Genomic DNA, 22,204 nt, shown 5'->3' with positions numbered 1-22,204 from the left:
ACGTGGGCATGTTCCAATAGATCTCTCAGACCCTTTGAAAAGAAGGAATTTGATATCCTTAAAAAGGAAATGGTATCCTACCTTTTCATCCACGTTCCCTTTTAGTTCTGCATCAACAAGGTTTTTGAGGATGCACTCAGGGAACACCAAGTGGTGCTTTCATTGTTGCTGCTTAGGATTCAGTCTTTTAAAACTCACCTCTCATTTCTTTGTACCTTCCTGCTCCAGCTTTCATTACTGGGAAGCGAACAGCAATGGGTTGGGTTTTGTAACTGTCTCCTTGGTTCAGTGCTTGCATGAGGAATCACTGTCAGTGGTCATTTTTCTAGAGAGTAGCTGGGGAGATACATGAAATGTGTTCTTCATTTACCCTAAAGTTGTGTGTTGTTCATACTGCCCTGCGTGGCGGGTACTGCATTCCTGTTCTCTTCTGCAGTGAGAGGTGCAGATACACCCTGCGTGGGCACAAGGAGTCAGTCAACAGCATCGAGTTCCTGCCCTTCTCCAGCACCGCGCTCACCAGCTCTGCTGACAAGACCTTGTCTCTCTGGGATGTCAGAATGGTAAGCAGGCTTTGCCTTGGTCTTCCTTGAATTCAAGCAAATAGTGACGTATGTGACATGAGGAAGATGAGACCCAGTGTGAAATCGAAACAGAAAGTAAGGGTGATGTGGCAGTAAAATATTCACTAACACAGTTGTTACCTTCTGACCAAAAATGACACCATATACCACTTCCTCCAGAAGGGATCTTCCCTCCTCCTGAACTCTGCTGATTCCTCAGGGAATAAGTGTTATTTTCTCCGTAATAAATCACTGCAGGTAGTGACAGAAACTCTGTGTCTCTTCCTTTGCTGTTCTCTACCTTCTTTCTTTGGAATGGGTAAAAATGCATTGAGTACACTGGAGAGCGTATTTGTCCCTGCTGCTTCGCACACCAAATATGCAAATCCTCTTCGAGTAGAATGTGAGAACAAGGCAAGAGGAATTTTTTTCCTCTGTCATCAGAAAATCTAATAATTATTGCTGTTTCTCTGGTATGGAGCAACTTTAGAAGTTCTCAAATTGTTCCTTCAGTTGGTGTTACAGCCACTCTGCATTTCTCAGGCAGTGTAAAGGTACAAGACTGCAGCCTCAAATGAAGGAAGAGGGTTGTATTCATGGAATGGATTTGAGAGGAAGCAGGCAGAGCTATTGCTGTGGATTAAATGGTGTTGTCATCAGAGATACACAAACACAGGGTAGGAAAAACTGCCGTGGAAATGACGGTGGAGTACTTGAGATGCTCATTAAGCAATTGCTATTTATGGATCATAGAAACAGACTGAACAGAAGGTCATTTCATAATAATAATAATAATAGTAATAGTAATAATAATAATAATAATCCTGGTCAGAAAGCACAGTGAGTTCAAATGAAACTAGTCAAGACTCATTATCCCTAAATGCATTGGTTTGTAGGAATATTTGATACCCAAATATGAATAATTCAAAAAGAGGGGGAAAAGTATTGAAATACAAACAAAAGTGAAATGCTTAATGGAAAAATAGATTTCTGCTTTGTTTTGTTTTCAATAAATCCTGCAAGGAACTTTATCTTGCAAATATCTCGGTAATCTCCTGCTCATAGTAAATTAACAGAGTCATCAAGGAGTTTTCCTTTGACAAACATAAGGAAAAAGCCTCTATATTTGCTCACCAATATTGTTATTCAAGTTTGAGTAATTTTGCTGAGATAGGAAAGACCTTTTGTGAAAAGAAAATGTTGTATATGGCATTTTGTTGTGTATTTATGCTGTTGAAGTTTTTCCATGTTCAGTGGGAAATCTTGCAGATTTGGGATAAATGCCCACAGTGAAACATCACTTGAGGTGGAGAAATCCCTGTGAAGATTCCACCTCCCTCTAAGTGCTGAATGATATTAAATGTTCCCTCCAGAAAGAAGAAGAATTATTTGGTCCCATTAATTGGGAATAGAGTATATTCTCACCTCTGTGAGATCAATTAGCAGTAAGGAGTACATTTAAGATACTTTTAATGAAACATGAAAACCACGCTCAGGTTTGTTTTCTCATAAATCAGATTCCTATTGCTAATCACGTCTTGCTCTTCAATCATTAAGTGCAGTCAGCTCTTTATTATTAAGGATAATGGATACAGAGAACTGTAAGTCAGAGCAGTGTTAAGTTGAATGGACAATGAGCTCTGCATTTGGGGCAGGATGGGACATAAATCTTTGTAATTACTAAGCCTGAGCTCTAATGCAGCCTGCAGACTTTGGAAATGCAGGGTATTACTTTTTCCTCTTTATTTTTTTTCCTGGGTAACAGAAAGTGAGATCCATCCAGTGGTTCAAAAAAAAATCTACATCACATTGACTCTTATTTTAAACCTAAGATACGTTGCCTATAGGAAAATGAGAACAGAGAAAGATGAATTGCACTTGTGGCTCTTTCCAAACACTGAGGGAGAATTACGGATTTGGTGTTGGATTTGGACAGGAACCACGCTCGTGTTGTGCCAGATATGCAGTAGATCAGATGTGGAGACCCAGGCTGCAGTTCGCTGGTGGGAATTCTTGCCAGTGAAGCTGATGGCTCTGGTGCCAAGATAAGCTGCAGAATTTATTCCTCTTTGTGCCAGTTTCACAGAAAGGCAAGCATGTTCTGGCTTTTCACCAGAACATTTCCTCGCCAACACATCAGGGAAAGCGTCTCCACTGTGAATTGCAAGGTGTGTCCAGTGATGAATGTGAGAGGTGCAAAAGAGCCCCTGCCCCCCTGAGTACAAGTTCCCCTGCCTGGGTTAATTCCTCCCACGATGAGGGACCTGCCCCTCCTCTGCATCTCCCACAGCCTCAGGAGCCATTGCTTGGGGCTGCTCACATCTGTCTCAACACCATTTGAGCCAGGCTGAACCTCTGCTCTTTTTTCAGACAGATGAGATACCAAATATTTATACACTTAAATAATTAAATAGAAGGGGGGAAAGAAGGACTCACATTTTTCATTCTACATGTTTGAAATGTATTGATTTAGTAACTATCTCATCTACTTTTTGACTTTCGAAATGTCAGATTCTATAACTGGATATTTCATTTTTGAAAACGTTGTGGAGAGACTGTAATTTAAAAGGCAGCTTCCAGTAGTAATGCCCTGAGAATTGTGTCCAACCAGGATTTGGGAAGAATTCTGTGTGTCCTTAATGGGACAGGCCCATTCACGTCAGTGACCCTGTTCTTGTGAACGAAGTTCAGCACACACAGAGCTCTGTAAAAAGTCATAGTCATACAGTGCTCTTTTTCTGTTCAATTTCGTGAAATAACAAGCATTTGAGATAGTGTTTGATAATTCTTGTCCATTTTGGTCTCTACTGCTCACTGATATTCAAGTTAGTATTTCAGTTATCTGGGATATGTTTCTTTATGCAGGGCAGCTCAGTGATTTAAGATAAGACCTGTTTTTTCTGCATTCCTTTTGCAGAAGATTGCTGCATAACACAAATAAAAGGACCCCATTCCCACCCCACTATCAAACTAATACCTCTGACATTCAGGCAGGAAGGCATCAAGATGTCAACTTTTTCATATTTGGGTCAAAGATGACTTGAGCAGGGGTAAGGCAGCACAGCAGAACAGTGACCAGATGCCAGTTCTGGCTCTGCACATCAGATTGTGTCCTTGTCAGTAATTTGTGGGCTGAACAGCAGAATCAAAAGTTAGAAGCTCCAAGGTAGTGTGATCCTTGATGAATAATGCAGGCACCAATCTCATAGGAAAAAGGGAAAAAACAGAATGAAATTGCCCACAATCCTGCCTGAACAGCAGCAAGAGGCTCCCAGTGATGACCTGGCTCTGGCCATTTTCCTCCTCAGAGACTCCCGCAGTTTCCCCTGCCCCAGAGCGAGGGAGGGCAGTGGGAATGCAGGCAGAGCCTCCTTTCATGCTCCTGCAGGGAGATCTGTGCATGGCTCTGGAGAAACTGGATCTCTCAGCCCCTGGGAATGGTTCCTGAGTGTGGGGCACCACACTCCATACAGCAGGGCAGGCTGGGGTTCTAGGGCTGCACCACACCCAGAGGAATTCATTAGGAAGAAGCAGTCAGGGAAAAGAGGGAGAGGCTGCTGGGGGCTTCTGCAGGGCAGCGTTTTGTCTTCAAATGTGGCATTGGATAAAAGAGGTTCTCAGACACAGCCCTTTTTAGAGCAGTAGTTGCTAATAAATTGCAGCTTCTGTGCTCCAGCATCTGCTTATCAAGGTCTGCTAATGGCTCTTGAACATTAGCTGAGTTTGATAGAGTTCCCACACAATTAGGTCTGTGGGAAACAGCAGGGAAACCCAAATGGATGTCCCACCTGGTAGGTGAAGCAGCAACACTCAGCAACCCCAGCACCACGTGCTGAGAGTGTTAAATCGAGGTTCTGCCTGCTCTGTTCTCCTTGGCTTTTCATGATCCGCCCCACAGAGGTCCCAAAATGATCCATCTGTGCATCCAAAGAAATAGCAGAGTAAACTCCAAGAATTTGGGGGTGGGCATTTGCATTTTTGCCTTTGTAAAAGAGCTCTGGCTGAAGGCACGTGGGTCATTTGAGGACAATGGCCATTTCTAAGGGCTTTGCACTCCATGTCCTACCAGAGAATAAATAAATCCATGCACAGGGCAGTTTCTGAGCTGTTGGCTGAGGTTTCCAGCTGTGCTGCAGCATTTTAATGATGAGCACTTGGCTGCCTGTGTGTTTCATATGGATGTAGAATAATTACAAGGATGCTGATCTAAGCTGCAGCCTTGCAATTTTCTCCTTCACAATACAGCCCATCCTCTCCCACCCTGTGATGCCTTCAGCCTGGGACAGCCGTGCTGTGGTTCCTGTTGCAGCTCAAAGCTGCTTAACTTCTGGTTAAATTCAGGGAAATTGTTCCAAATTTATCATTTCCTTAGATAACCTTTTTTATTTATTTTCTTCTAATGAGATTCTCTTTTAGACCACTTATTTTCCAGTGTTTATTTTATCACTATTGAGTAATTTTTAAATTAGTAATTCCCTGACATATCTCACTGTAGTGTTGTTTCTTCCCGTGAAATATAAATTAGCTTGTAGATGTTTTGCTTTTCAACATGGATTTTGTCAGAACCTTTTTGTCAGTAGACTTAAAGCACATGGGAACACTCAGATCTCTGCAGGAATTCTGCCTATCTGTGGTGGGGGGTTCTGTGCCTGTGTCCCTTTGGAATGGGCATTCATGAAGCAAATTCAGGAAAAATGACAGAGTATTTAAGGATCAGGTGTATAAGAAAAGCACTGAGCAGCCAAAAGGGAGTGATTCTGAAAAGCAGTCTGGTTGTCTTTATACTTTTTGGCCTATTCCAGTTGATTTTTCCCCAAGTAAACACCTTAACACAAAATTATCAGTCAGAATCTCCTCAGAGTATTGGATTTGTCAGTTTTATTTGAACTCTTTTGAACTCCTGAGGAATGAATTCATGAGTCGAGTGGATAGACAGGATGGGTCATTTAAAAAACATCTGACAGGCAGTTTAAGGTCCAAATCAATCCTCTTCAAAAGTAGGTCAAAGATTGAAGTTGTCAGTACTGGAGACAAAGAGCTCTTCCATGCAAATCTCCCAGTGCAATTGAGTTATTTTGCTGTAAATAAGGGATGTGCAAGGATAAGTCCAGTTCCTGGCATGAAGTGTAACAAATTCTGTGTTCCTGATTCTGTGCATTTGTAAATTATGGGTTCATATTTTAAAACTCCCTGTCTTAACATGAAAAGGAATTTGAGTCACAGTGAAATATGAAGTCAAGAACAAATAGTTGTGAATGCAGATTATGTTTTCTCCCAGAAGTAGTATCACAAAAGACAAAAGTAAAACTTTAAAAGGTTTATGTTAAATCTGTTTGGGACGCTTTCCTAGAGAGTTAGTGCCAGTTTTTTCAAAACCAGAAATATGGCTGAGGAAAAAAGTCAAGATCTCTTTCTAATTATGAAAAATAATTGGGGGAAAAAAGCTTGATTTGGTCACTGTAGTTCTTAAAAATGCTACATTCAGACTTTGTATCAAAACAACGTCAGTAAAAAAGGCAGATTGAAATAAAATATTTCAAATAATGAACACAGAAGTGCACCCTGGATCAGTTGACCCAGATGCAAGCAAGAAAATATCTGATGTTCTTGTTCTGCTGTGGGTTTTTCTTCTTCCTGAGAGTTAGGAAAACGACTGTGCTTCAAACTCTGTGTGGCTGCTGTCCCCAGGATCACCCTCAGACTGGAACTATGTCTTTCCTTTGGAAAAGGTCGTCCTTTGTCTTGTCTTCAAAATCAAACCATTAAATCAACAGTTTAACAAACTGTATCATCAGCTGATCCCACAGGCTTTTTTCTCCTGTTCAACTAGGTTTAAATTAGACTAAACCTTTTAGATCAGGTTGTTCTGCAGAGCTCAACAGTTGGACTTGATGATCATGAAGGTCTTTTCCAACCTAAATGATTCCATGATTCTAAAGCTCCAGGTGAATTAGTGGCCCTTAAAAGGTAATAAGCATTTTATTAAGCTGTTGCTATTCACTGATATGCCCAGTCCTGTTCAGTGGATGTCAGAGTCCTTTTGCCAGTGGGAATTCAGCCCATTAATGAGCTGTCTTCCTCTGTCTTGTCCCAACAACGAAGAAAAGCTACATTTTTAATTTCAAGGGGAAATCTTTGAGAAGACAGGACAGTTCTGTGTGTTAAATCTCCAGCTTGACTTGCAATTCATGTGAAATGTATAAATGGCAATGAGGTCAGATTAAAGTAACACTTTCCATCATGATATTCACAGTCATTTAAGCTGCTGCTGGAGAGTCACAGAATCTGCTGAGATGGAAGGGACCCATGAGGACCATCCAGTCCAACTCCTGGCTCTGCCAACACCAGCCCCAGCAATCCCACCCTGTCCCTGAGAGCGTTGTCCAAACAGTCCTGGAGCTCTGGCAGCCTTGGGGCTGTGACCATTCCCTGGCAAGCCAGTTCCAAGAGCCCCAGGATCCTCTGCAGCTGGATGCTTTCTTTCCTGTGCAGTTGTGGTTTCCCTGGAGGCTCTGCAGGAGTTTCCTCCAAAGTTTGCACCCTCCAGACCAGGCTCCTTGCAGTGCAGCCCAGCCTGGCTTTGACTTACTGGTGTCTTGGCTCCTTCCTCACGTCACTGCCTTTCCCTGGGCTGGAGCAGCCCTGTGATCCATCCCTAGCAAGGCATAGCCATGCCTGTCTTGGAATCCCTGTTTGCTGCCCCGCTCCCAAAGCTCCCAGCACACGGATTGCCTCCTCTGCTGCAGCCCCACAGGGTTCAGTGCCTTTCACCAAAGCTGCTGCTGTGCTTCAAGGCTCCCTTTCATCCCTGTGCTGTTTCTCTCATCTCCAGAATGGGTGATGGGGAGGTGTTCCCAGCACTCAGCCAGAGGGTTGCTGCTGGGCAAGGCACTGTGGAGTGATGGAGCCATGTGATCCACGTGTCTGTAATGACAAATGAGGGACACCTGCATTCCAGGCAGCAGGCCCTGCAATTCCCACTGCACTGGCAGCTCCGTGTGATGGGTCACTGGCACTGACAGGTTGCAAACTTCGAAGGGCAGGCGGAGAGAAGCAGTGGAGGGAAGGGGGGCACCCTTCACCACCCATTGAGGCAGATTTCATCTGTTTTCACTTGCTGCTTGTTTTAGAGTATTAGTAGTAATCAGAGAGCTATAAATAGATAAATTTAACATACTGGAAGTCTGGCCATGGGTTCCAGTAAACACTGTGTGGCTCCTGGCGCGAGGTCTCGGGGAATGCGGGATGAAATGAAAATGAGGGAAATGGAGTGAGGGAAGCAGGTTGTGCTCCTGCCTGGGCAGGGAGCAGATTGACCTGAATCTGAACTCCTTACCAGCTGCCTGTGTCCATCCATAATGTGTGGGCAGGATATACTGCAGTAAGGATGAATTTAATTTCTATGTCGCCAATGTCACTTTGAAACAAAATGGGAGTAAAGTTCTTTCAAAGGCTTTGGGAAAGGCCTGGCTGCAGAATAACATTTGCATTGACTTCTTGGTCTTAAAACTCTAATTAAATTATTGATTATGAAGCTGGCTGATTTCTTAATAGTTTCTAATGTAACAATTAAACCAAAGTAAGTAATTAAAAATGAAAAGATTGGTCCACAAGTACGATCTTGAAAAGGTCATTTTCAACTTAATCGCCTTTTTGAAAGAGGCAGGAATAAAACAAATGAGTCATTAGCAAAAAAGCAATTTGGTGTGTGCATGTGTGTAATAATGTTTCTACCAGATGACCACTGACCACACAATACCTAAATTAATTTAAAATAATGGCTAAATTTACTTAGTTGGTATTATATTAACACGTCTCTTCCAGACCAGGCCTCTGGTGTGTGAAGTGCAGTAGAAGATACAAAGCATGTTTCTATTCTGGACAGCTGAGAGCCCAGGGCAGAAGCCAGAAACTTCAGCCAAAGAGCACAGAATTTCACTGGAAATATTATGTTATTGTTTAATATCATAAACAATGCTTTGTACTACAGTGAGCATTTATTTTTATAATTATTTTTATAGGTGTGAGAAGTAAGGGTTTAGAAGCCAGTCAGGTTGGTCCATGGATGTTTACAGGTGTGAACAGTGGCAGGGAGGGCAGCACGAAGGTGTTTGCCAGAAAAATTTCAAAAGACTACTTAACACTGTTGCTTTGGGTAGTGATTGTTGTGCTGGCTGCAGTTGGATTCTGCTTCAACACATCTGCTCTAAACCAAATCCCCTTCTTGATGAGGCACTTGGGGGGGAAATTCCTGTGCAGTTCAGGTTGTAAGAGAAATAGATAAATCTGTTAGTCTGTGAAGTTAAAGGCCATGGTGACTGTGGCTTCACATTCTCCAGAAGATCTATTAAAACCCAAACAACAAACCTTACAAATCAATTTCCTTTCTTCTAACAATAATGTGAAGTAAGTAAGATATTTTCAATGACTAGGTTTTCATTTTGGTAAAAACTGAATCAAAATATTGGTGATGACTCGATGTGTTTGTATAGATTATTCCCTTCTAACTGCTTGTGGATACATTTATTCCCAGTCTGGCTCCCCACAGCCTTATGGGGTGGCTGCTTTGGACTTCAAGTCCTTTTCGTAAGAGCAACAAGATACTGCCTGGGAAATGGCTTGAACTGAGAAGCAGGCAGACCTTTGGGTTGACTTCAGCTGTGTTGTGTTCAGACAAATGGAATTTCAGACCTTGTAAGGTATTTGCATAAGAACATTTTCTTGTTGCCTCAAGAAAGCTTAAGTAGCCAGTTTTGTCATGTGCAGAATAGCTGTAGGCCCTGGTTTTGAAGGAAAAGCTGTAGGCTGCCAAACTGGTTTTGGGTAGAGCACCCCATGCAGCGCTGATGGATGGTGAAGGTTTGCAGAGGGAATTCACACTTCAAACGTTGCCCTTAGGATGGAATTTTTGTGGTGCATATTTAATGCACAGGGAACTGCCAGGCACTCACAGGTGTTCAACAGTTCTGTGCTCCAGCACCCTGCAGGCAACAACACAGGGAGGTGTTCACATGCTATGGTCCAAGGCCAAAATGCAGCCCTTTGATTACAGCTGAATTCATCTGCCCCATTTAGAAGCATGCTTAGTAGTTGAGGATATTTTATGTTGAGAGGCAGCCTGGTTGGTCTATTGCAATACTGATAGGAAATCTGGGAGGTGGTTTGTGTCTTCCTCACAGCCCCAGGGATTTGCATGAGTGGAAGGCATAGCACTTGACCATATCAGTTCACCTCTCTTCCATCTCTCCTGTCACCCTTGGACTGCAGTGTTGGGCATGAGAAAAGCACATTAAAAGGGGAGAGTCCTGCCTTATTGGTGTGCTGTACTAACAACCTGAAGATCATGGAATATGCTGAGTTGGAAGGGACCTCCAAGGATCATCAAGATGTTTCAACTGATACGCTAAAATGCAGCACATTCAGTTCTCTCTTTCTGGAATCTTTTCTCCACTCATGGTTTTTTGGGTTGTTCTGTAGAAAGGATTAATTTGATGCAAATGAGAGACAGACCTGGTTGCTAAAATGGTGGAGGTGGGATGAAGAATATGACAGATATCCTGAGAAGGAGCTTCAGGTATTGAACAGTATCAATGTGGATTGGGAGACATTGGCATGGGCTGCAGGAGAGGAGACCCAACGAGGAGCATTTGTGTCGTACAGTTGTATTTAAAAGTGTTGCAGGAGACAATCCTGACAGGATTTCATATCGCCCCTAGAAATGGGAGCACATGTGGGTTTGCTGCCTTGCAGATGAGGTGATGTCATGGCATTGGAATTGCGAGGTTGTCAGAGCAAGAAGTGACTCTGGAGAGCTGTCCTTTCTGGTATCCTGAGAGCCCCGAGTGTGCCTCCCTCAGCAGCGAAGAATCCACTGCTAATTGGATGCTGAAATTTATGTGAGGCAAAGGAAAGACATCTGTCTCCATCACTGGGCCCATCTGGAATTTCCCATCAAGGAGACAGTGTTCCAGTCAGAGGTGTGACTTGCTGTGTCATTGCAGTTGACAGCCAGGTTTTCTTGCACGGTGACATTTGCCAGGCTCTTCAGCTGAGGACAGGCTTCTCCTCTGAGTACCCTGGGATTGCTCACAGAATTTCTTCTGCGTGTTTTCTCCTCCTGTGTGTACTGGCATCTCCTTTATTTTCTTGGAACAATTAGACATACCTCAAAGACACACATTTATCAAGGCAGTCAGCATGCAATTGCTCATCCCTGCCGTAAATTCCAGTGTCCCACACCATCCCATGACAAATCCAACTGTGAGTGCACTAATCCCCTCACAAATGTTATGTTTGGATGTTTTGTGTCCTGCTTTCCTGGCAGGCTGAGGTCTGTGAGCTTCTTTTCAGGAGAGCAGTCCCAGAGCCCCTCTTGATTGCAGGGTGATTTCAGACCTAGAGTAGAAAAATCATCTTCAGCAGCAGCGTCATGGTCTCTCGAGTTCAGATTCCTGGCAGTGGTTCACTGTGGCACTACTGAAATGAATTGTTTCAGGACTCAAAGTGTCCTGGCACCAACACAGGCAGAATGAGGAGCTGCCAAAAAGGTACCACCAGTTGATCCCCTGGGAACTGGCTGTTCCTGCTCTGCTCAGCGGGGTTTTCAGGACAGAAAGGATTTACCGGTAAAGACTGGTTTTACAGTTTATTTAGCTTCTCATTTTCTCTAAAAATAAATATGTGATTATTGCATTTCTGTTTTCCCTTTTCTGTGGCTCAAGCCCAGCTTCTCTGCCTCCAAGTGGGTTTCAGGCCAGTGTTTTGCAAATGATAGTATTTTACATGCCAGTCCCTTACTCAGCTGATTGTTTCTTTCCCCTCAGAAAATGTTTTATTGAGAAGCAATAATCTTGCAGAAATAAGACATCTCACTCAGATTGGAAGCACTGGGACAAAGCTGGTAGGCAAGAAGCAGAATTCAGCCTGTGTGTATGATCTGCCCCTGCTGGTGACAATGGTCCAGCATCAATGGCCCAATTCTGCACTGAGAGCAAACCACAGGAAAGGAGGCTACTCAGTGGTGGATGTTGATACAACTGTCCCAAGGCCTACTTCTGGTTTAAATCTCTCCTGGTTTATATGAGATTTGTGCAAAAGCAACAAAGAGTTGCTTGAGGAAAAAGTTATGGAAGTGCAGGAGTGGTCAGGACCTGTGCCAAAGCTGTCCCACTTCCCAGCTCCATCCAGGAGTGCCATGCAACTGGTTTTACTGGTTCAGATGGAAAGTTGAGCTTGAAACTCACTGCATTTGGAAATGCAGATAGAATTTATTTGACCCAGTAAAAGTACAAATAAGTGTCAGTTTTATTTCTATGAGTGTAATTGGAGTTTATAAAAAGTCAGGTTCATAGAAAATGGGATAGACAATGCAAGATACTGTGAGGGAAAAATGTTAAGCAGCTTTATTTATATTATAAATAATATAATATTTCCCTTATTTCTGGGAAAAAATGTGTAACATATTTGAATAATTTTGGTTTAGGGGCAGATTTTTTGGTGAAATTGGGTCCGTCTAAAACCTGTCTTTCTCTAATCTAGAAAATGGAGTTTGCAAGAGCTGCTATGAATTTACAGAGTATTCATTTTCATTTTTTTTTTAATCCGAGAAGTACTCTTTTTCTGGAGGAAAATGCACATAATGCTTTTAATTCAGACCCTGGTGTTTCCAGGGGAGTGTGACTTGCTGTAGACTTAAATAACTACTGAACACACACCTGCAAAAGTTTGTGTCTACAAGTATGGTGCTGCACACCTTTTCTAGATATATTTTGCTCCCCAGGAACACTTACAAGTAGTCAAGAGTAAATATGTGTATTAAATCTAAAACAATAAAGACATTACTTGGCACTGATGATAAGTAAGAAGGCAGTAAATTGTGTGTACTGGTGTAATGTTCAGAAATGGGCTGGGTTTGTGGGGACAGCCCCCATCTGCTGTCTGACTTACCACTTTTGAGAGTTTGGTTATTAAACAAATTAATGGAGCAATTTACATTTCTTACTCACTCAACATTAGCAAGTGGATTGCATTCCCTAATTAGCATGCAAGGAAATGGATAATAAAGCTTTCCCCAAAAAATATGCATTGCCAGTTTTCACATCTTATTCCAAATTTTCTCATTTTTTAACCTGCCAAAATGAAATAAATGTCTACTGAGGGTATGAAAAAAATAATTCTTTCTTCTTTAACGTCCTCTTAATTAACTTCTAATGTATGCTGTTACTAAGGGATCATTCCTTAATACTAAATGTGTCTGAAACAGAAAAGACAGATTTAAATTATTTAGATAAACATCTGCTGAACACAGGGGCATAAAAAACATTCAGAAAAACAGTGGCTTTCTGCCAGCATCCACAGACAAAAAGAAAACCACCCAAAAAAATTGTTTTCCATTTCTGTAAATCTTCTTCCCTTGTATATATGAGCTTAGAGGAAATGATCGATTCTTTAGGTGCAGGTAACATGGATTGCAATGGTGCTTATATTATATATATATAAAAAATATAAACTTTCTGAATAGTACCAAACTGCTCTGTGAGCATCACCAAAGTTGCAGAGATTTTGATGGAGGACATCTTTCTGGTATAAAAGTCGATGTTTTGACTTGTTCTGGAGCAGCCCTCTTTTCCTTAATTTAAGACCAGGAAAGGAAAGAATTCCATGGTTCCTGCCTACCTGACTATATAAAGTTAATCCATACTGGTGTTAAATAACTCTATTTAGATAAATTGGTTCTGTCTTTAGCAATTTAGAACAATCTTCATAAGTAATGTGCAGTAAGGAGGTATTAAAATAATTGCCTGCTATTTATTTTCAGCAATATTCAACTTCAGAAATGGCCTAATAAAAAGAAATATTTAGTGGCAATCTCAAGATTTCCAATAGTTGAATCAATACAGTAAACACAATATAGTTTTCCAAATAATTATAGAGGCTAAGGATATGTTACAGACCTAAACACAAAATCGCTCTTCACATTGTTTGAAAATTATCTGATGGAAGAGAATTTAATCATAAAAACCTGATTGACCCAATTATTTCTGGGGAAACATCTTTATTTTGCAAGCTTCTCTCACATTCAGGGTAGCATCCCAGTGGAAATTTTCTCCATGCCCTGGGGGGAGCAGGGAGGGTTCAGTGCAGGTGCCCAGGAAGGATTTCTGGGGTGGGCAGAGCTCAGAGCTCAGAGTGTGCAGTGCCTGGCAAAGGAGCTGCTCTGCTGCCAAGGGCCTGGGCAGCCCAGTGATGGCTGACTTGTTCTGTCAACAATTTTATCCTAGAATAGCTGTAGAAATAGAGCTTGGATCCCATATCTTGTATTAGATGTATGAAATGGGTCACCCGGGCACTTGCAACCCCCCATGAGCTGTGTCCTGCCATCTGCAAGATTGGGATGATTGGATTAGCAAGAAAAGTCAATAGGTTTAAAACTTCCTGTGTATCAATTCTTGGAGGAAAGCTGTGTTCTGCAAAACCAGACTGTAGTATCTACAGAATTTTGGATATTCCCCTTTGACAATTTTGATCTGTTTTTCAGTTTCTAACAATATATGTAAGTCTTAGCTTACTAATATTTTAGAACAGAAAGTTGCTTTGATTCAGTAAGCCTAAACTTTCCAAAAGGTGTTTTTCAGCACTGCTGGTATTATTTACCAGATTTGTGTCAACTGATTTATTTAAACTGACCTGTTCCTTGACCAGGTTTATTGTTAGCAGAGGTCTGTTTCCCACACTGTCAGTACTTGTTGACAACACTTCTGTTAATAACAGGGCACAAATTAAATCATGAGAGAAAGCTGAAATGTGAGTAAAATCAGAGCTGGGTGCTGGGTGCTCAGGACTGTTCCCAGCTCTGGAGTAACCATGTGTTCTGATTCCTTCTGGCTGCACCCATAGTGGCCCTCATAAAATTCCTGCCCTGATGAGAAGTGTCCCACAAGTGAGGGGTGTCCCATTTCATGCCCAAAATTTCTCCTTATTGCATGGATCCTACTGTGCCAAATCTTTTGAGAGGGATCTGGGATGGAACAAGAGGGAAGATGACAGTGTAGATAGATCATGTTATACTTTCCTCCCAGATAACTATGGATGGTGTAGGTTAAGAGGGAGAAAGATGATAGAAAGATAAAATGAAGGATAAATGAAAAATAAGTAGTAAAGATGGATGTGAAAGCAAAGTAAGCAGTGGTGTCAAGAGAAAAACAGGGCATAAAAGAGCTTAAGGAAAGGAAACAGCTAGCAGAAAATTGGGATATATTATATATTTTTGGTATCTCTTTTCTGCTCAGAAGCTTCTACCAAATAAAAGGCTGTATAATAGTGATTGATTTGTAATCTCTGGTGTCATTGCCCTCGCTTCCCCCAAAGCCTTCTGGAGGCTGGCTGTTGAAAAGTATGAATTGCAGCAAAGAAATGGTTCCTGGCAAAAAGAGGGATTGGTAATCAATTCCCTTCCTGCCAGGCAGGGCTGCTCCCCCCCGTCACATTTGCTGCGTGGTATCCTGTCTGCAAAAAGCTGCCAGCCATGGTGCCCAGGGAGGACACAGGGATACCAGGATGGCAGATCAATCATTCCCATTGCTGCTGGAGCCCACCAGGGAACGCTGAGGACAGACAGCATGTCTTGAGTTCAGTAACTCAGTTGTTTTTCAGGATTAACCAAAAATTGGGTGGCTTTTCAGGACTCAGTGCTGCCCCTGGACTGGTGGTCCCTGAGGGGACAATGTCCAGCTGGAGAGTGTGTTGGCAGCAGGAGTTGCAGCTGGACTGCCCAGGGCACATGCTTGGGGCGAGTTCCTGTGCCACTGGAGAACTCCCAAGGGTTTCTCTCCTTTTTGTGTGCCCAAGGCACTGGGCGGGCAGCATTTTGAGGAGAAACATGGAGCGTCTGCTTAGGAGCAGGAACAGCAGAGGCTGCTGGTCCCGAGGGAGAGCAGGACTGGGTATCCTCAGGGAGCAGAGCGAGGCTGTGGGAGGAAGAGAACAGAGCCCCAGACCGAAATCCCAAAGGAGAACAGCTTTAGGACAGCATGCCAGAGCACCTGCAGCAAAGAGGGAGCGCATTCCCGGGTGTGAGCTCCTCCCTCCTCTTCTGGGGCCAAGGAACCAGGAGAGGGCCTTCAGCAAGAGCTGAGTGAGGAAGAGGAGGTGAAGGCATTGGGTAGGAGGGCTGTCCTTTTACCCTGCTGTGATGCTCCAAGGTGGGATACAGGTGTTCAGCAGGTGTCCGTGGAACCTGGCCATGCGGTAGGTTGGGAGGCTGGGGATGAGCCCATCCCACTGCCACCTACCTTGGCAAAGGTTCTCTCAGCTGGGGATACAGAAGGAATAAATAAAAATGCAAAAAAGGAATTACTAAAACTGTCCCTTGATAACCAAATGGTTGATCATAAATTGGAGTGTCTATGCAAATGAAGTAAATAATTAAAAACTCCAAGAACAGCACTGACTAGGTGGTTGATGGCTGGCAATTATAAACGCTGAATTTTTAATATGCATACATCTAAGGAGCCAGTAAAAATTAGCTTCTAGACTAATGGACTTGCCTTTCTTCCAAGGCAGAATTTTAATGAGAGCATTATTTATAGCAGAGACCAAGAACAAGCATTTTCTTGCTTAGTTTCATTTCTTCTTTGCTGGCACTTTATTCATTAACCTCTGAACTTCTCTGGAGAAGAATAATACCCTACACAGTGGAGGGCAAAGATCACCTTGACCCCCTGAAATTAGTCACGGGTCGGGTATTGTTAAGAGAGTTACGTCTTCTAACAAATAATATTCATATTGGTGATATGTCCTCATTTCCTGCTGGTTTCTGGGTCATTTATCTGCAGTTCAGTTCACTGAAGAGAAAATGAACAGAATATGGTGTCTTGTAGCACAGAGCTTCTTGTGCCATCTTGTCTTGTACCATGCAACACCATGAGATTTTAGAATTTTATATGAAAATTTGCAGAACTGGAATGCAAGTTACAGGTCGTGTGCATTTTTAAAGGGCTTTATGTGCTTTCCTTTTGAGCTTCTTTCTGTTAAATATTTTTGTTATGTTAAATTTTTTCTAATTTAAGAGAAAAGACTTGTCTGTCTTTCAGTAATCAGGAAAGCTCTGGCTTAAATTGAATAATTATAAAACCAATAAAATTAATGAAAGAGCTTTACTTCTCAGATCAGGAGATAACTGTGTGTGCTGACCCTAGTGATGAGGGAGACAGGAAAGGAGAATGAGCAAAAATGAAAATAGTATGTTTGGGGTTTGTAATCAAACCCAAATGAAAACATTTTATCAAAGAAGGCACTTGTCATTTAAAAAAGATAAATAATTTTTTGCCTTTGCTTTCTGAAAAGACAAAGTTTAGGTTGTACTTCATTCTTTGCTAATCAAAATCCTGTGTTGAAAATGTTCACCTGCAAAGCACATGTAAATAGTCCAAGAATGGAGCTGAGTGCTCACTGTGTGAGGGATGGAATGAAACCTGGGGTTGCCCTGCCCTGCTTGAATGCAGTGTCAGGGTTCCTCCCACAGCTTTCAGCCACATATGCCAGTGGATTTCCTTTGCTCCACATTGCAAAATGGGCACCGATTCCATTGTCATTGGAGAGTCAGACTTCAAGAGAGGCTTAACCTGCTCAGGCCGTAAATGCTGTTGAAGTAGTGCTTTTTATTTATGACAATTCTTGTAACAGTGTTCTTGAATGACTCTCAAATGACTGAACCCAGAGAAGATCTCTGCATAAGAAGTACCATCTAATTTGGAAGATGCCTGACCATTGCTATGGAGCAGAGTTATTGATGTGCATGTCTAATGCAGATCATTTCTTTTCTGAATTAATTTTTAAAACTCTTTGGGTTTTGACCGTAATATCTACTTTGAGATATGTCTGTGTATCTTAGGAACTTGTCAGATCCATGTCTGACTCAGGAAGTGTTTCATCTTGCTGAGAGAGGAGGGGGTTTGGGAATGTTGTTAACTTTCCATCACCTTTAACAGACTGCAAAGTGGATGGACATCTGACTGCTTATAATGGGACCATACATGATGTCAAAATGCATTCCATGTATTTTTGATATGAATAGCAAGTTTAGACTGGAGAACATGAAATAGTAGTGGGCACAGCAGAGTAACTGTTCTGTAAGAGAACTTTCCTCACTTGTAGCTGGTTTTGTATGTAACTGGATGGGAAAACTGGAGCAGGTGTACCAGGGCACAGCATTTCATGGTCTGGGAAGTTGCAACTGGGACAGAAAGGACAGTCTCTTGTCCAGTGTTGCTGAGTAGCCTGAAGGTGACCAGGAAGATGAGAACTCTTTGCCGTGAATCCTGTCAGTTCTTGTGTGTTTGAAGCACATCAGGGCTGGTGACTCTTGGGGAAACATCCCCTGGGCAAAACCAGCCAAGGCAGCATTGCAGTGCTGAGTGAATGTCTGAATGAACTGAACTTGTGAAGTGCTCCTCTGGTTTTCCCTTCCCTGCCCTAGTCCTGGTGGAATAGCTCCACGGTGCAAGTGTATGTTTTCTGTGTCTTAGCATGGAGCTTCTCCACTAAGCCTATTACATGTGCCTGAGCTTGCACTTGATTTCCAGTCTTTCTTCCCTGCTCTTGGATTTGCAGGTATTTCCTGAAAGTGTACTTGTTTCACTCATTACACACAGTTCCACTGGGATTCCAGCTCTAAAAATGCTGGCCATTTTCCCTAACGAAGGATAGGAAAGTGTCAACATCTTTCATAACAGCTGCTGGAGAACCTTAGAAGACTAAACTTTGCAGGCTCTTCCTCACATGATTCACTTCAAATTCCTGTGGTTTCCTCAGGTTCAGGTATTCACCAGAAGCACCCACAGCTCCCACCACTGTTGTTAGTCCGTGTGGGAGCCCCGTGCCCCTGCACAGTTCCCCATGGCTACACATAGGGAATGCAGGGAATTGGCACCTGCTTGTGTCTTTGGAGCCACTTCTCAAGCCTTGGCTCTTCGTTGCCTGCAGTTCACACAGGCCAGGGGCTCCTCCTGCTTGAGGATTTGTTCCCCAGCCCAAATTTGTGTCCTAGCCTGATCCAGCTTCTGTGCGGACTTGCTGTGTGGGCAATAACATGCCCAGATTTTATTGGACATGCCCTGTTCTCCAAGGCTGCCTGCAGAGAAGACCTTTCAAAAAGGAGCTGGGAGGTGACTGCCTGACAGGTCTCTACCCAGATGTACCCAAATGTGGGTTCCTGTATGGAGCCCTTTCATCCACCAGTCAGTCCAGATGCTGGTGAAAGCCACTCTGCTCCCGTTTGAACTGGGGGCTTTTCAAGTTGTCTCTTGTATTTCATTTCTCCTCTGATTATTACATTTTTATTCATTCTGTCTTGAAAGACTCATGGCCTTTTGTAACTGCATGTCCTTTTTTCCCTTCCGTGAGGACTTCTTTTCCTTAGAAATACCGAATATATTACAGAAAGTAAGAGTAGAAAGCTTTCCTTTTGCCCTCAACCAGCTAAGGGCTTGGCAGCTACAGGCTCCAAAGTGGCAGGAATGTGAGGAGAGAAAACATAATGGCAAAGGAAAACAAAGAAGTGACTTTCTATATTGTGAAATGTTGCAAACAGGAATGTTTCATATTTCCCCCGCTGCCAGTGTAAGCATTCAACAACAAATCAATAGTGCCCAGCAGGGAGTGGTTCCCTTCCTTCATTTTAATCTGTACAGCTCGTTGTGGCATCAGGAGAGCAGCAGTGCCAGGAAAAGGGAATGATTTCTACCAGGATTGTATTGCAGCTGCCCCACCCGCTTTCCCAAAACAAATTCCTGGGGATTTTGAGGCTTTAATTTTACTTCTTCGAGAATCAGAACACAGACATTTGTTATTCTCCCTGGCTGCTCCTGCCATGACAATGCTGAGGGCTGTGCTGTTCTCTTGGTTGCTTCATGCTTTATTTTCCAGGGGCTTTGCCGTGATGCTGTAGCTTCTTGGCACAGGAAGGTTATCATTCCCAGGGCAGAGGAAACAGGAAGGGAAAAAAGTCCCAATATCAGCTTCTGAGTGACAAAGGTCTGTGTTAGAAACCCACCCATTCAATTGCTGCATAGAACAAGGGCAGATTTTCAGGAAAAGAAGCTCCCAGAGGAGGTAGGAAATACATTAATTAAAGCTCTCTGCAAAATAGTGGGTGAAGAAATGCATAACATTTCCACTCCATTTTATGCTATGCCGAGCACTTTTTTGACCTTCAAACAGTAGATGGAAATGTGGTGTTGAAAGCATTCATACACACCGGGAGTGCAACTTGATCGTTTCCTCTGCAGTTCTTCGTAGGGGAAAAAAAGCAGGAGAAATATGATGGTGTTACCATATTTGCAGCTGTAGTTGTTTAGAGCTCAGGCAGACTAACATTAACAAATGATGATAATTAGGCTTGATTTGCATATTAAAATTGTCTTAATTAAACACTGATTCAGTAAACGTTTAAAGGTTGTAATCGATCTTTTGCAGGCACTCTTGGTTATTTATATGATCTAATAAAGGCTGGAGGCTTTGTTAATGAGCCCTCTATTTCCTAACTTGTATGTGTCAATGAGATTATTTCACCGACAATTACAGAGCCAGCTGCTGTTAATAACTCACCAACCCCAAGGCTGGAATTCTTTTGTCTGAGGCTCCTTTAGTGGGACCCTGCTGTTTACATTTCCTTGCTGCTCAGACAAGGGCCCATGCCACAGCCCTTCCTTTCCTGGGGAAAAATCCCAGGGCAGAGATTTCATGGGGAGATTTTGTGACTGTAAAATCAAGCTGGCAGTGTCCTGTGAGCTGTTTGAATAATGGATCTAATATTTATACAGCGTTGAGCTCAGTCATAATACATTTGGTCCCAGATCTAATCCTGGCAACTCTGACAGGCTGAACTTTGTGAGAAACTTTTTTTAATTTAAGAGGTAATGTAATCATGGTGTAATTTTACAAGAAGCCTCTGAAAAGGCTTCCAGGAGTTTTGCTTCTCTTCAATGTCACTGCAATCTTTTGCTAGGATGTGAATGTCTTGGGAAAAAGGTGCTAAAACAGGTGAAGGGCTCTTGCTTCTCAGTTGCTAAATATTGTTATCATCCCTGATAAAAGCATTCTGGGAAAATTTCACATTGCTTTGGAATGATTTTTTCAGGTTTTTTTATTTTTTGACAGCTTCCTGCACATGAAGGAGTATGTATTTATGTACATATGTATAACTTTTTAATGACACCTGTTTTGTTGTGGGGTATTCCCAGTAAAGATTTTCAGGTTTCAGTTCTCTACTCCTGCTTCTTTGAAGGTGACATAAATATTTGCATGCTCTGGTCCCAAAAGTCCAGTCACCAGTTCCGGTGCCAGTATTGATGGATTAAAAACTATATTTATTCCTATGTCTTTTCAGTCATAAAGTTTATTGGGAAACATTAATACACTCAATAAAGCTAAACCACTAGAGTATATTTTTAATGATTAAAATAATTATGCTGTGGAGTGACCAATAAACTCTTTAAAGCTGTTAGGATTTTCAAAATTGGTGTTTTGCCTAATTCCATTTGTATCAGGACTGAATACAGGTTTTTACTGGGGAGCAGCACTATGGTGAAAAATAAAGCTTAGATGTCCATCAGACTAACTAAAAAACAGAACTACTCCCCTCACTACCCAGACCTTCCAGCAATACTTTCTTTTTTCTCTGGGAAATCCTACTGTTGAAAATGTTGGCATGAATTTGGTTTCAAATACTTACAAAATTCTGAATTTGAAATTGCAGAAGGTTAGGAATATTTTTGATGGGCTTTTACAGTCCTTTTTCTCCTTTCACTCAGAATCTGTAGATGGTGTAAGCAGGATCTGGTGCAGAGAATCTGTGGACAGTGTATTCATAAGAGCTGATTGCAATGTTTTCTCCTCTTCCACAGGTGATTCTTTCATTTTAATTTTGATATCTAAAGACTTTTTAAAAATTACACAGTCACTTTTTTCTTATTTTTATTTTTTCTTGCAGTGACTTCTTTTTCCAATGAATAACTTTTTGAGTGTTTCTAGCCAAATAGTCTGGATTCTCTTCTCAGATACTGGTTATTCAGGTCAACAGTCCTGTTATTCCCAAAGCAGCATTAGTTGGGAGAAGCAGATCATGGTGAGCAAGTGGTGTGCTTTCCACTTCCATTTAGATCGTGGTTTCTTTGCCAAGCCCCGTTGTTGGGGAAGTCATTCCCTTGCTGTTGGTTAATGGAGAAACAGAGATCAAAGAAGAGCCTGCCTTTGCAGAGCTGTTCAGCAGTGTTGGTTGGTGGAGGAGAACTGCAGCCATGTTCTGTTAGGTTTGCCCTTTTTTGTTGTTCTTATTTCAGTACTTTTTGCTGTGCTTCTGCCATTCGAAATCTGACTGAGATGCATTTGGTCCATTGTGACTGCCAGAACAAAATTCACACCGTGAATGCAGCAGGCTTACAAATTTTTATTCCGATAGAAGTAAACCCTCTCCCAGTGGCTGTCAGACAAGTAAGAACTTTGATCTTACTGGCTTACTCTTGATTTATGCTGACTCTTTGAAGGGAAGAAATCCTTTAACTTTTTCCTTTGTTTTTTTTTTTTAAACGTTTGGGCCAGCTTGTCTTACTTGATAAACACGGTTGTGTATGTACCTGCTTTTG

General features: G+C 42.2%; 1 protein-coding gene across 5 annotated transcripts in view; it reads left to right on the top strand.

Moving 5' to 3' along the window:
- Positions 1–22,204, top strand: part of SPAG16 (sperm associated antigen 16) — a 360,884-nt gene that overhangs the window by 212,517 nt on the left and 126,163 nt on the right. For 4 of the 5 annotated variants that reach the window (XM_032114725.1, XM_032114722.1, XM_032114721.1 and 1 more), the window contains one exon: positions 437–563. The exons of the other annotated variant lie outside the window; for it this stretch is intronic. In XM_032114725.1, coding sequence (XP_031970616.1) covers positions 437–563 — 127 coding nt within the window. The remainder of the gene's footprint in view (positions 1–436; positions 564–22,204) is intronic. 5 annotated transcript variants of the gene reach the window in all.

The sequence above is a fragment of the Corvus moneduloides genome, chromosome 7, assembly GCF_009650955.1.
Source record: "Corvus moneduloides isolate bCorMon1 chromosome 7, bCorMon1.pri, whole genome shotgun sequence".
NCBI lineage: Eukaryota > Metazoa > Chordata > Aves > Passeriformes > Corvidae > Corvus > Corvus moneduloides.
This window is presented reverse-complemented; position numbering and strand designations above follow the sequence as displayed.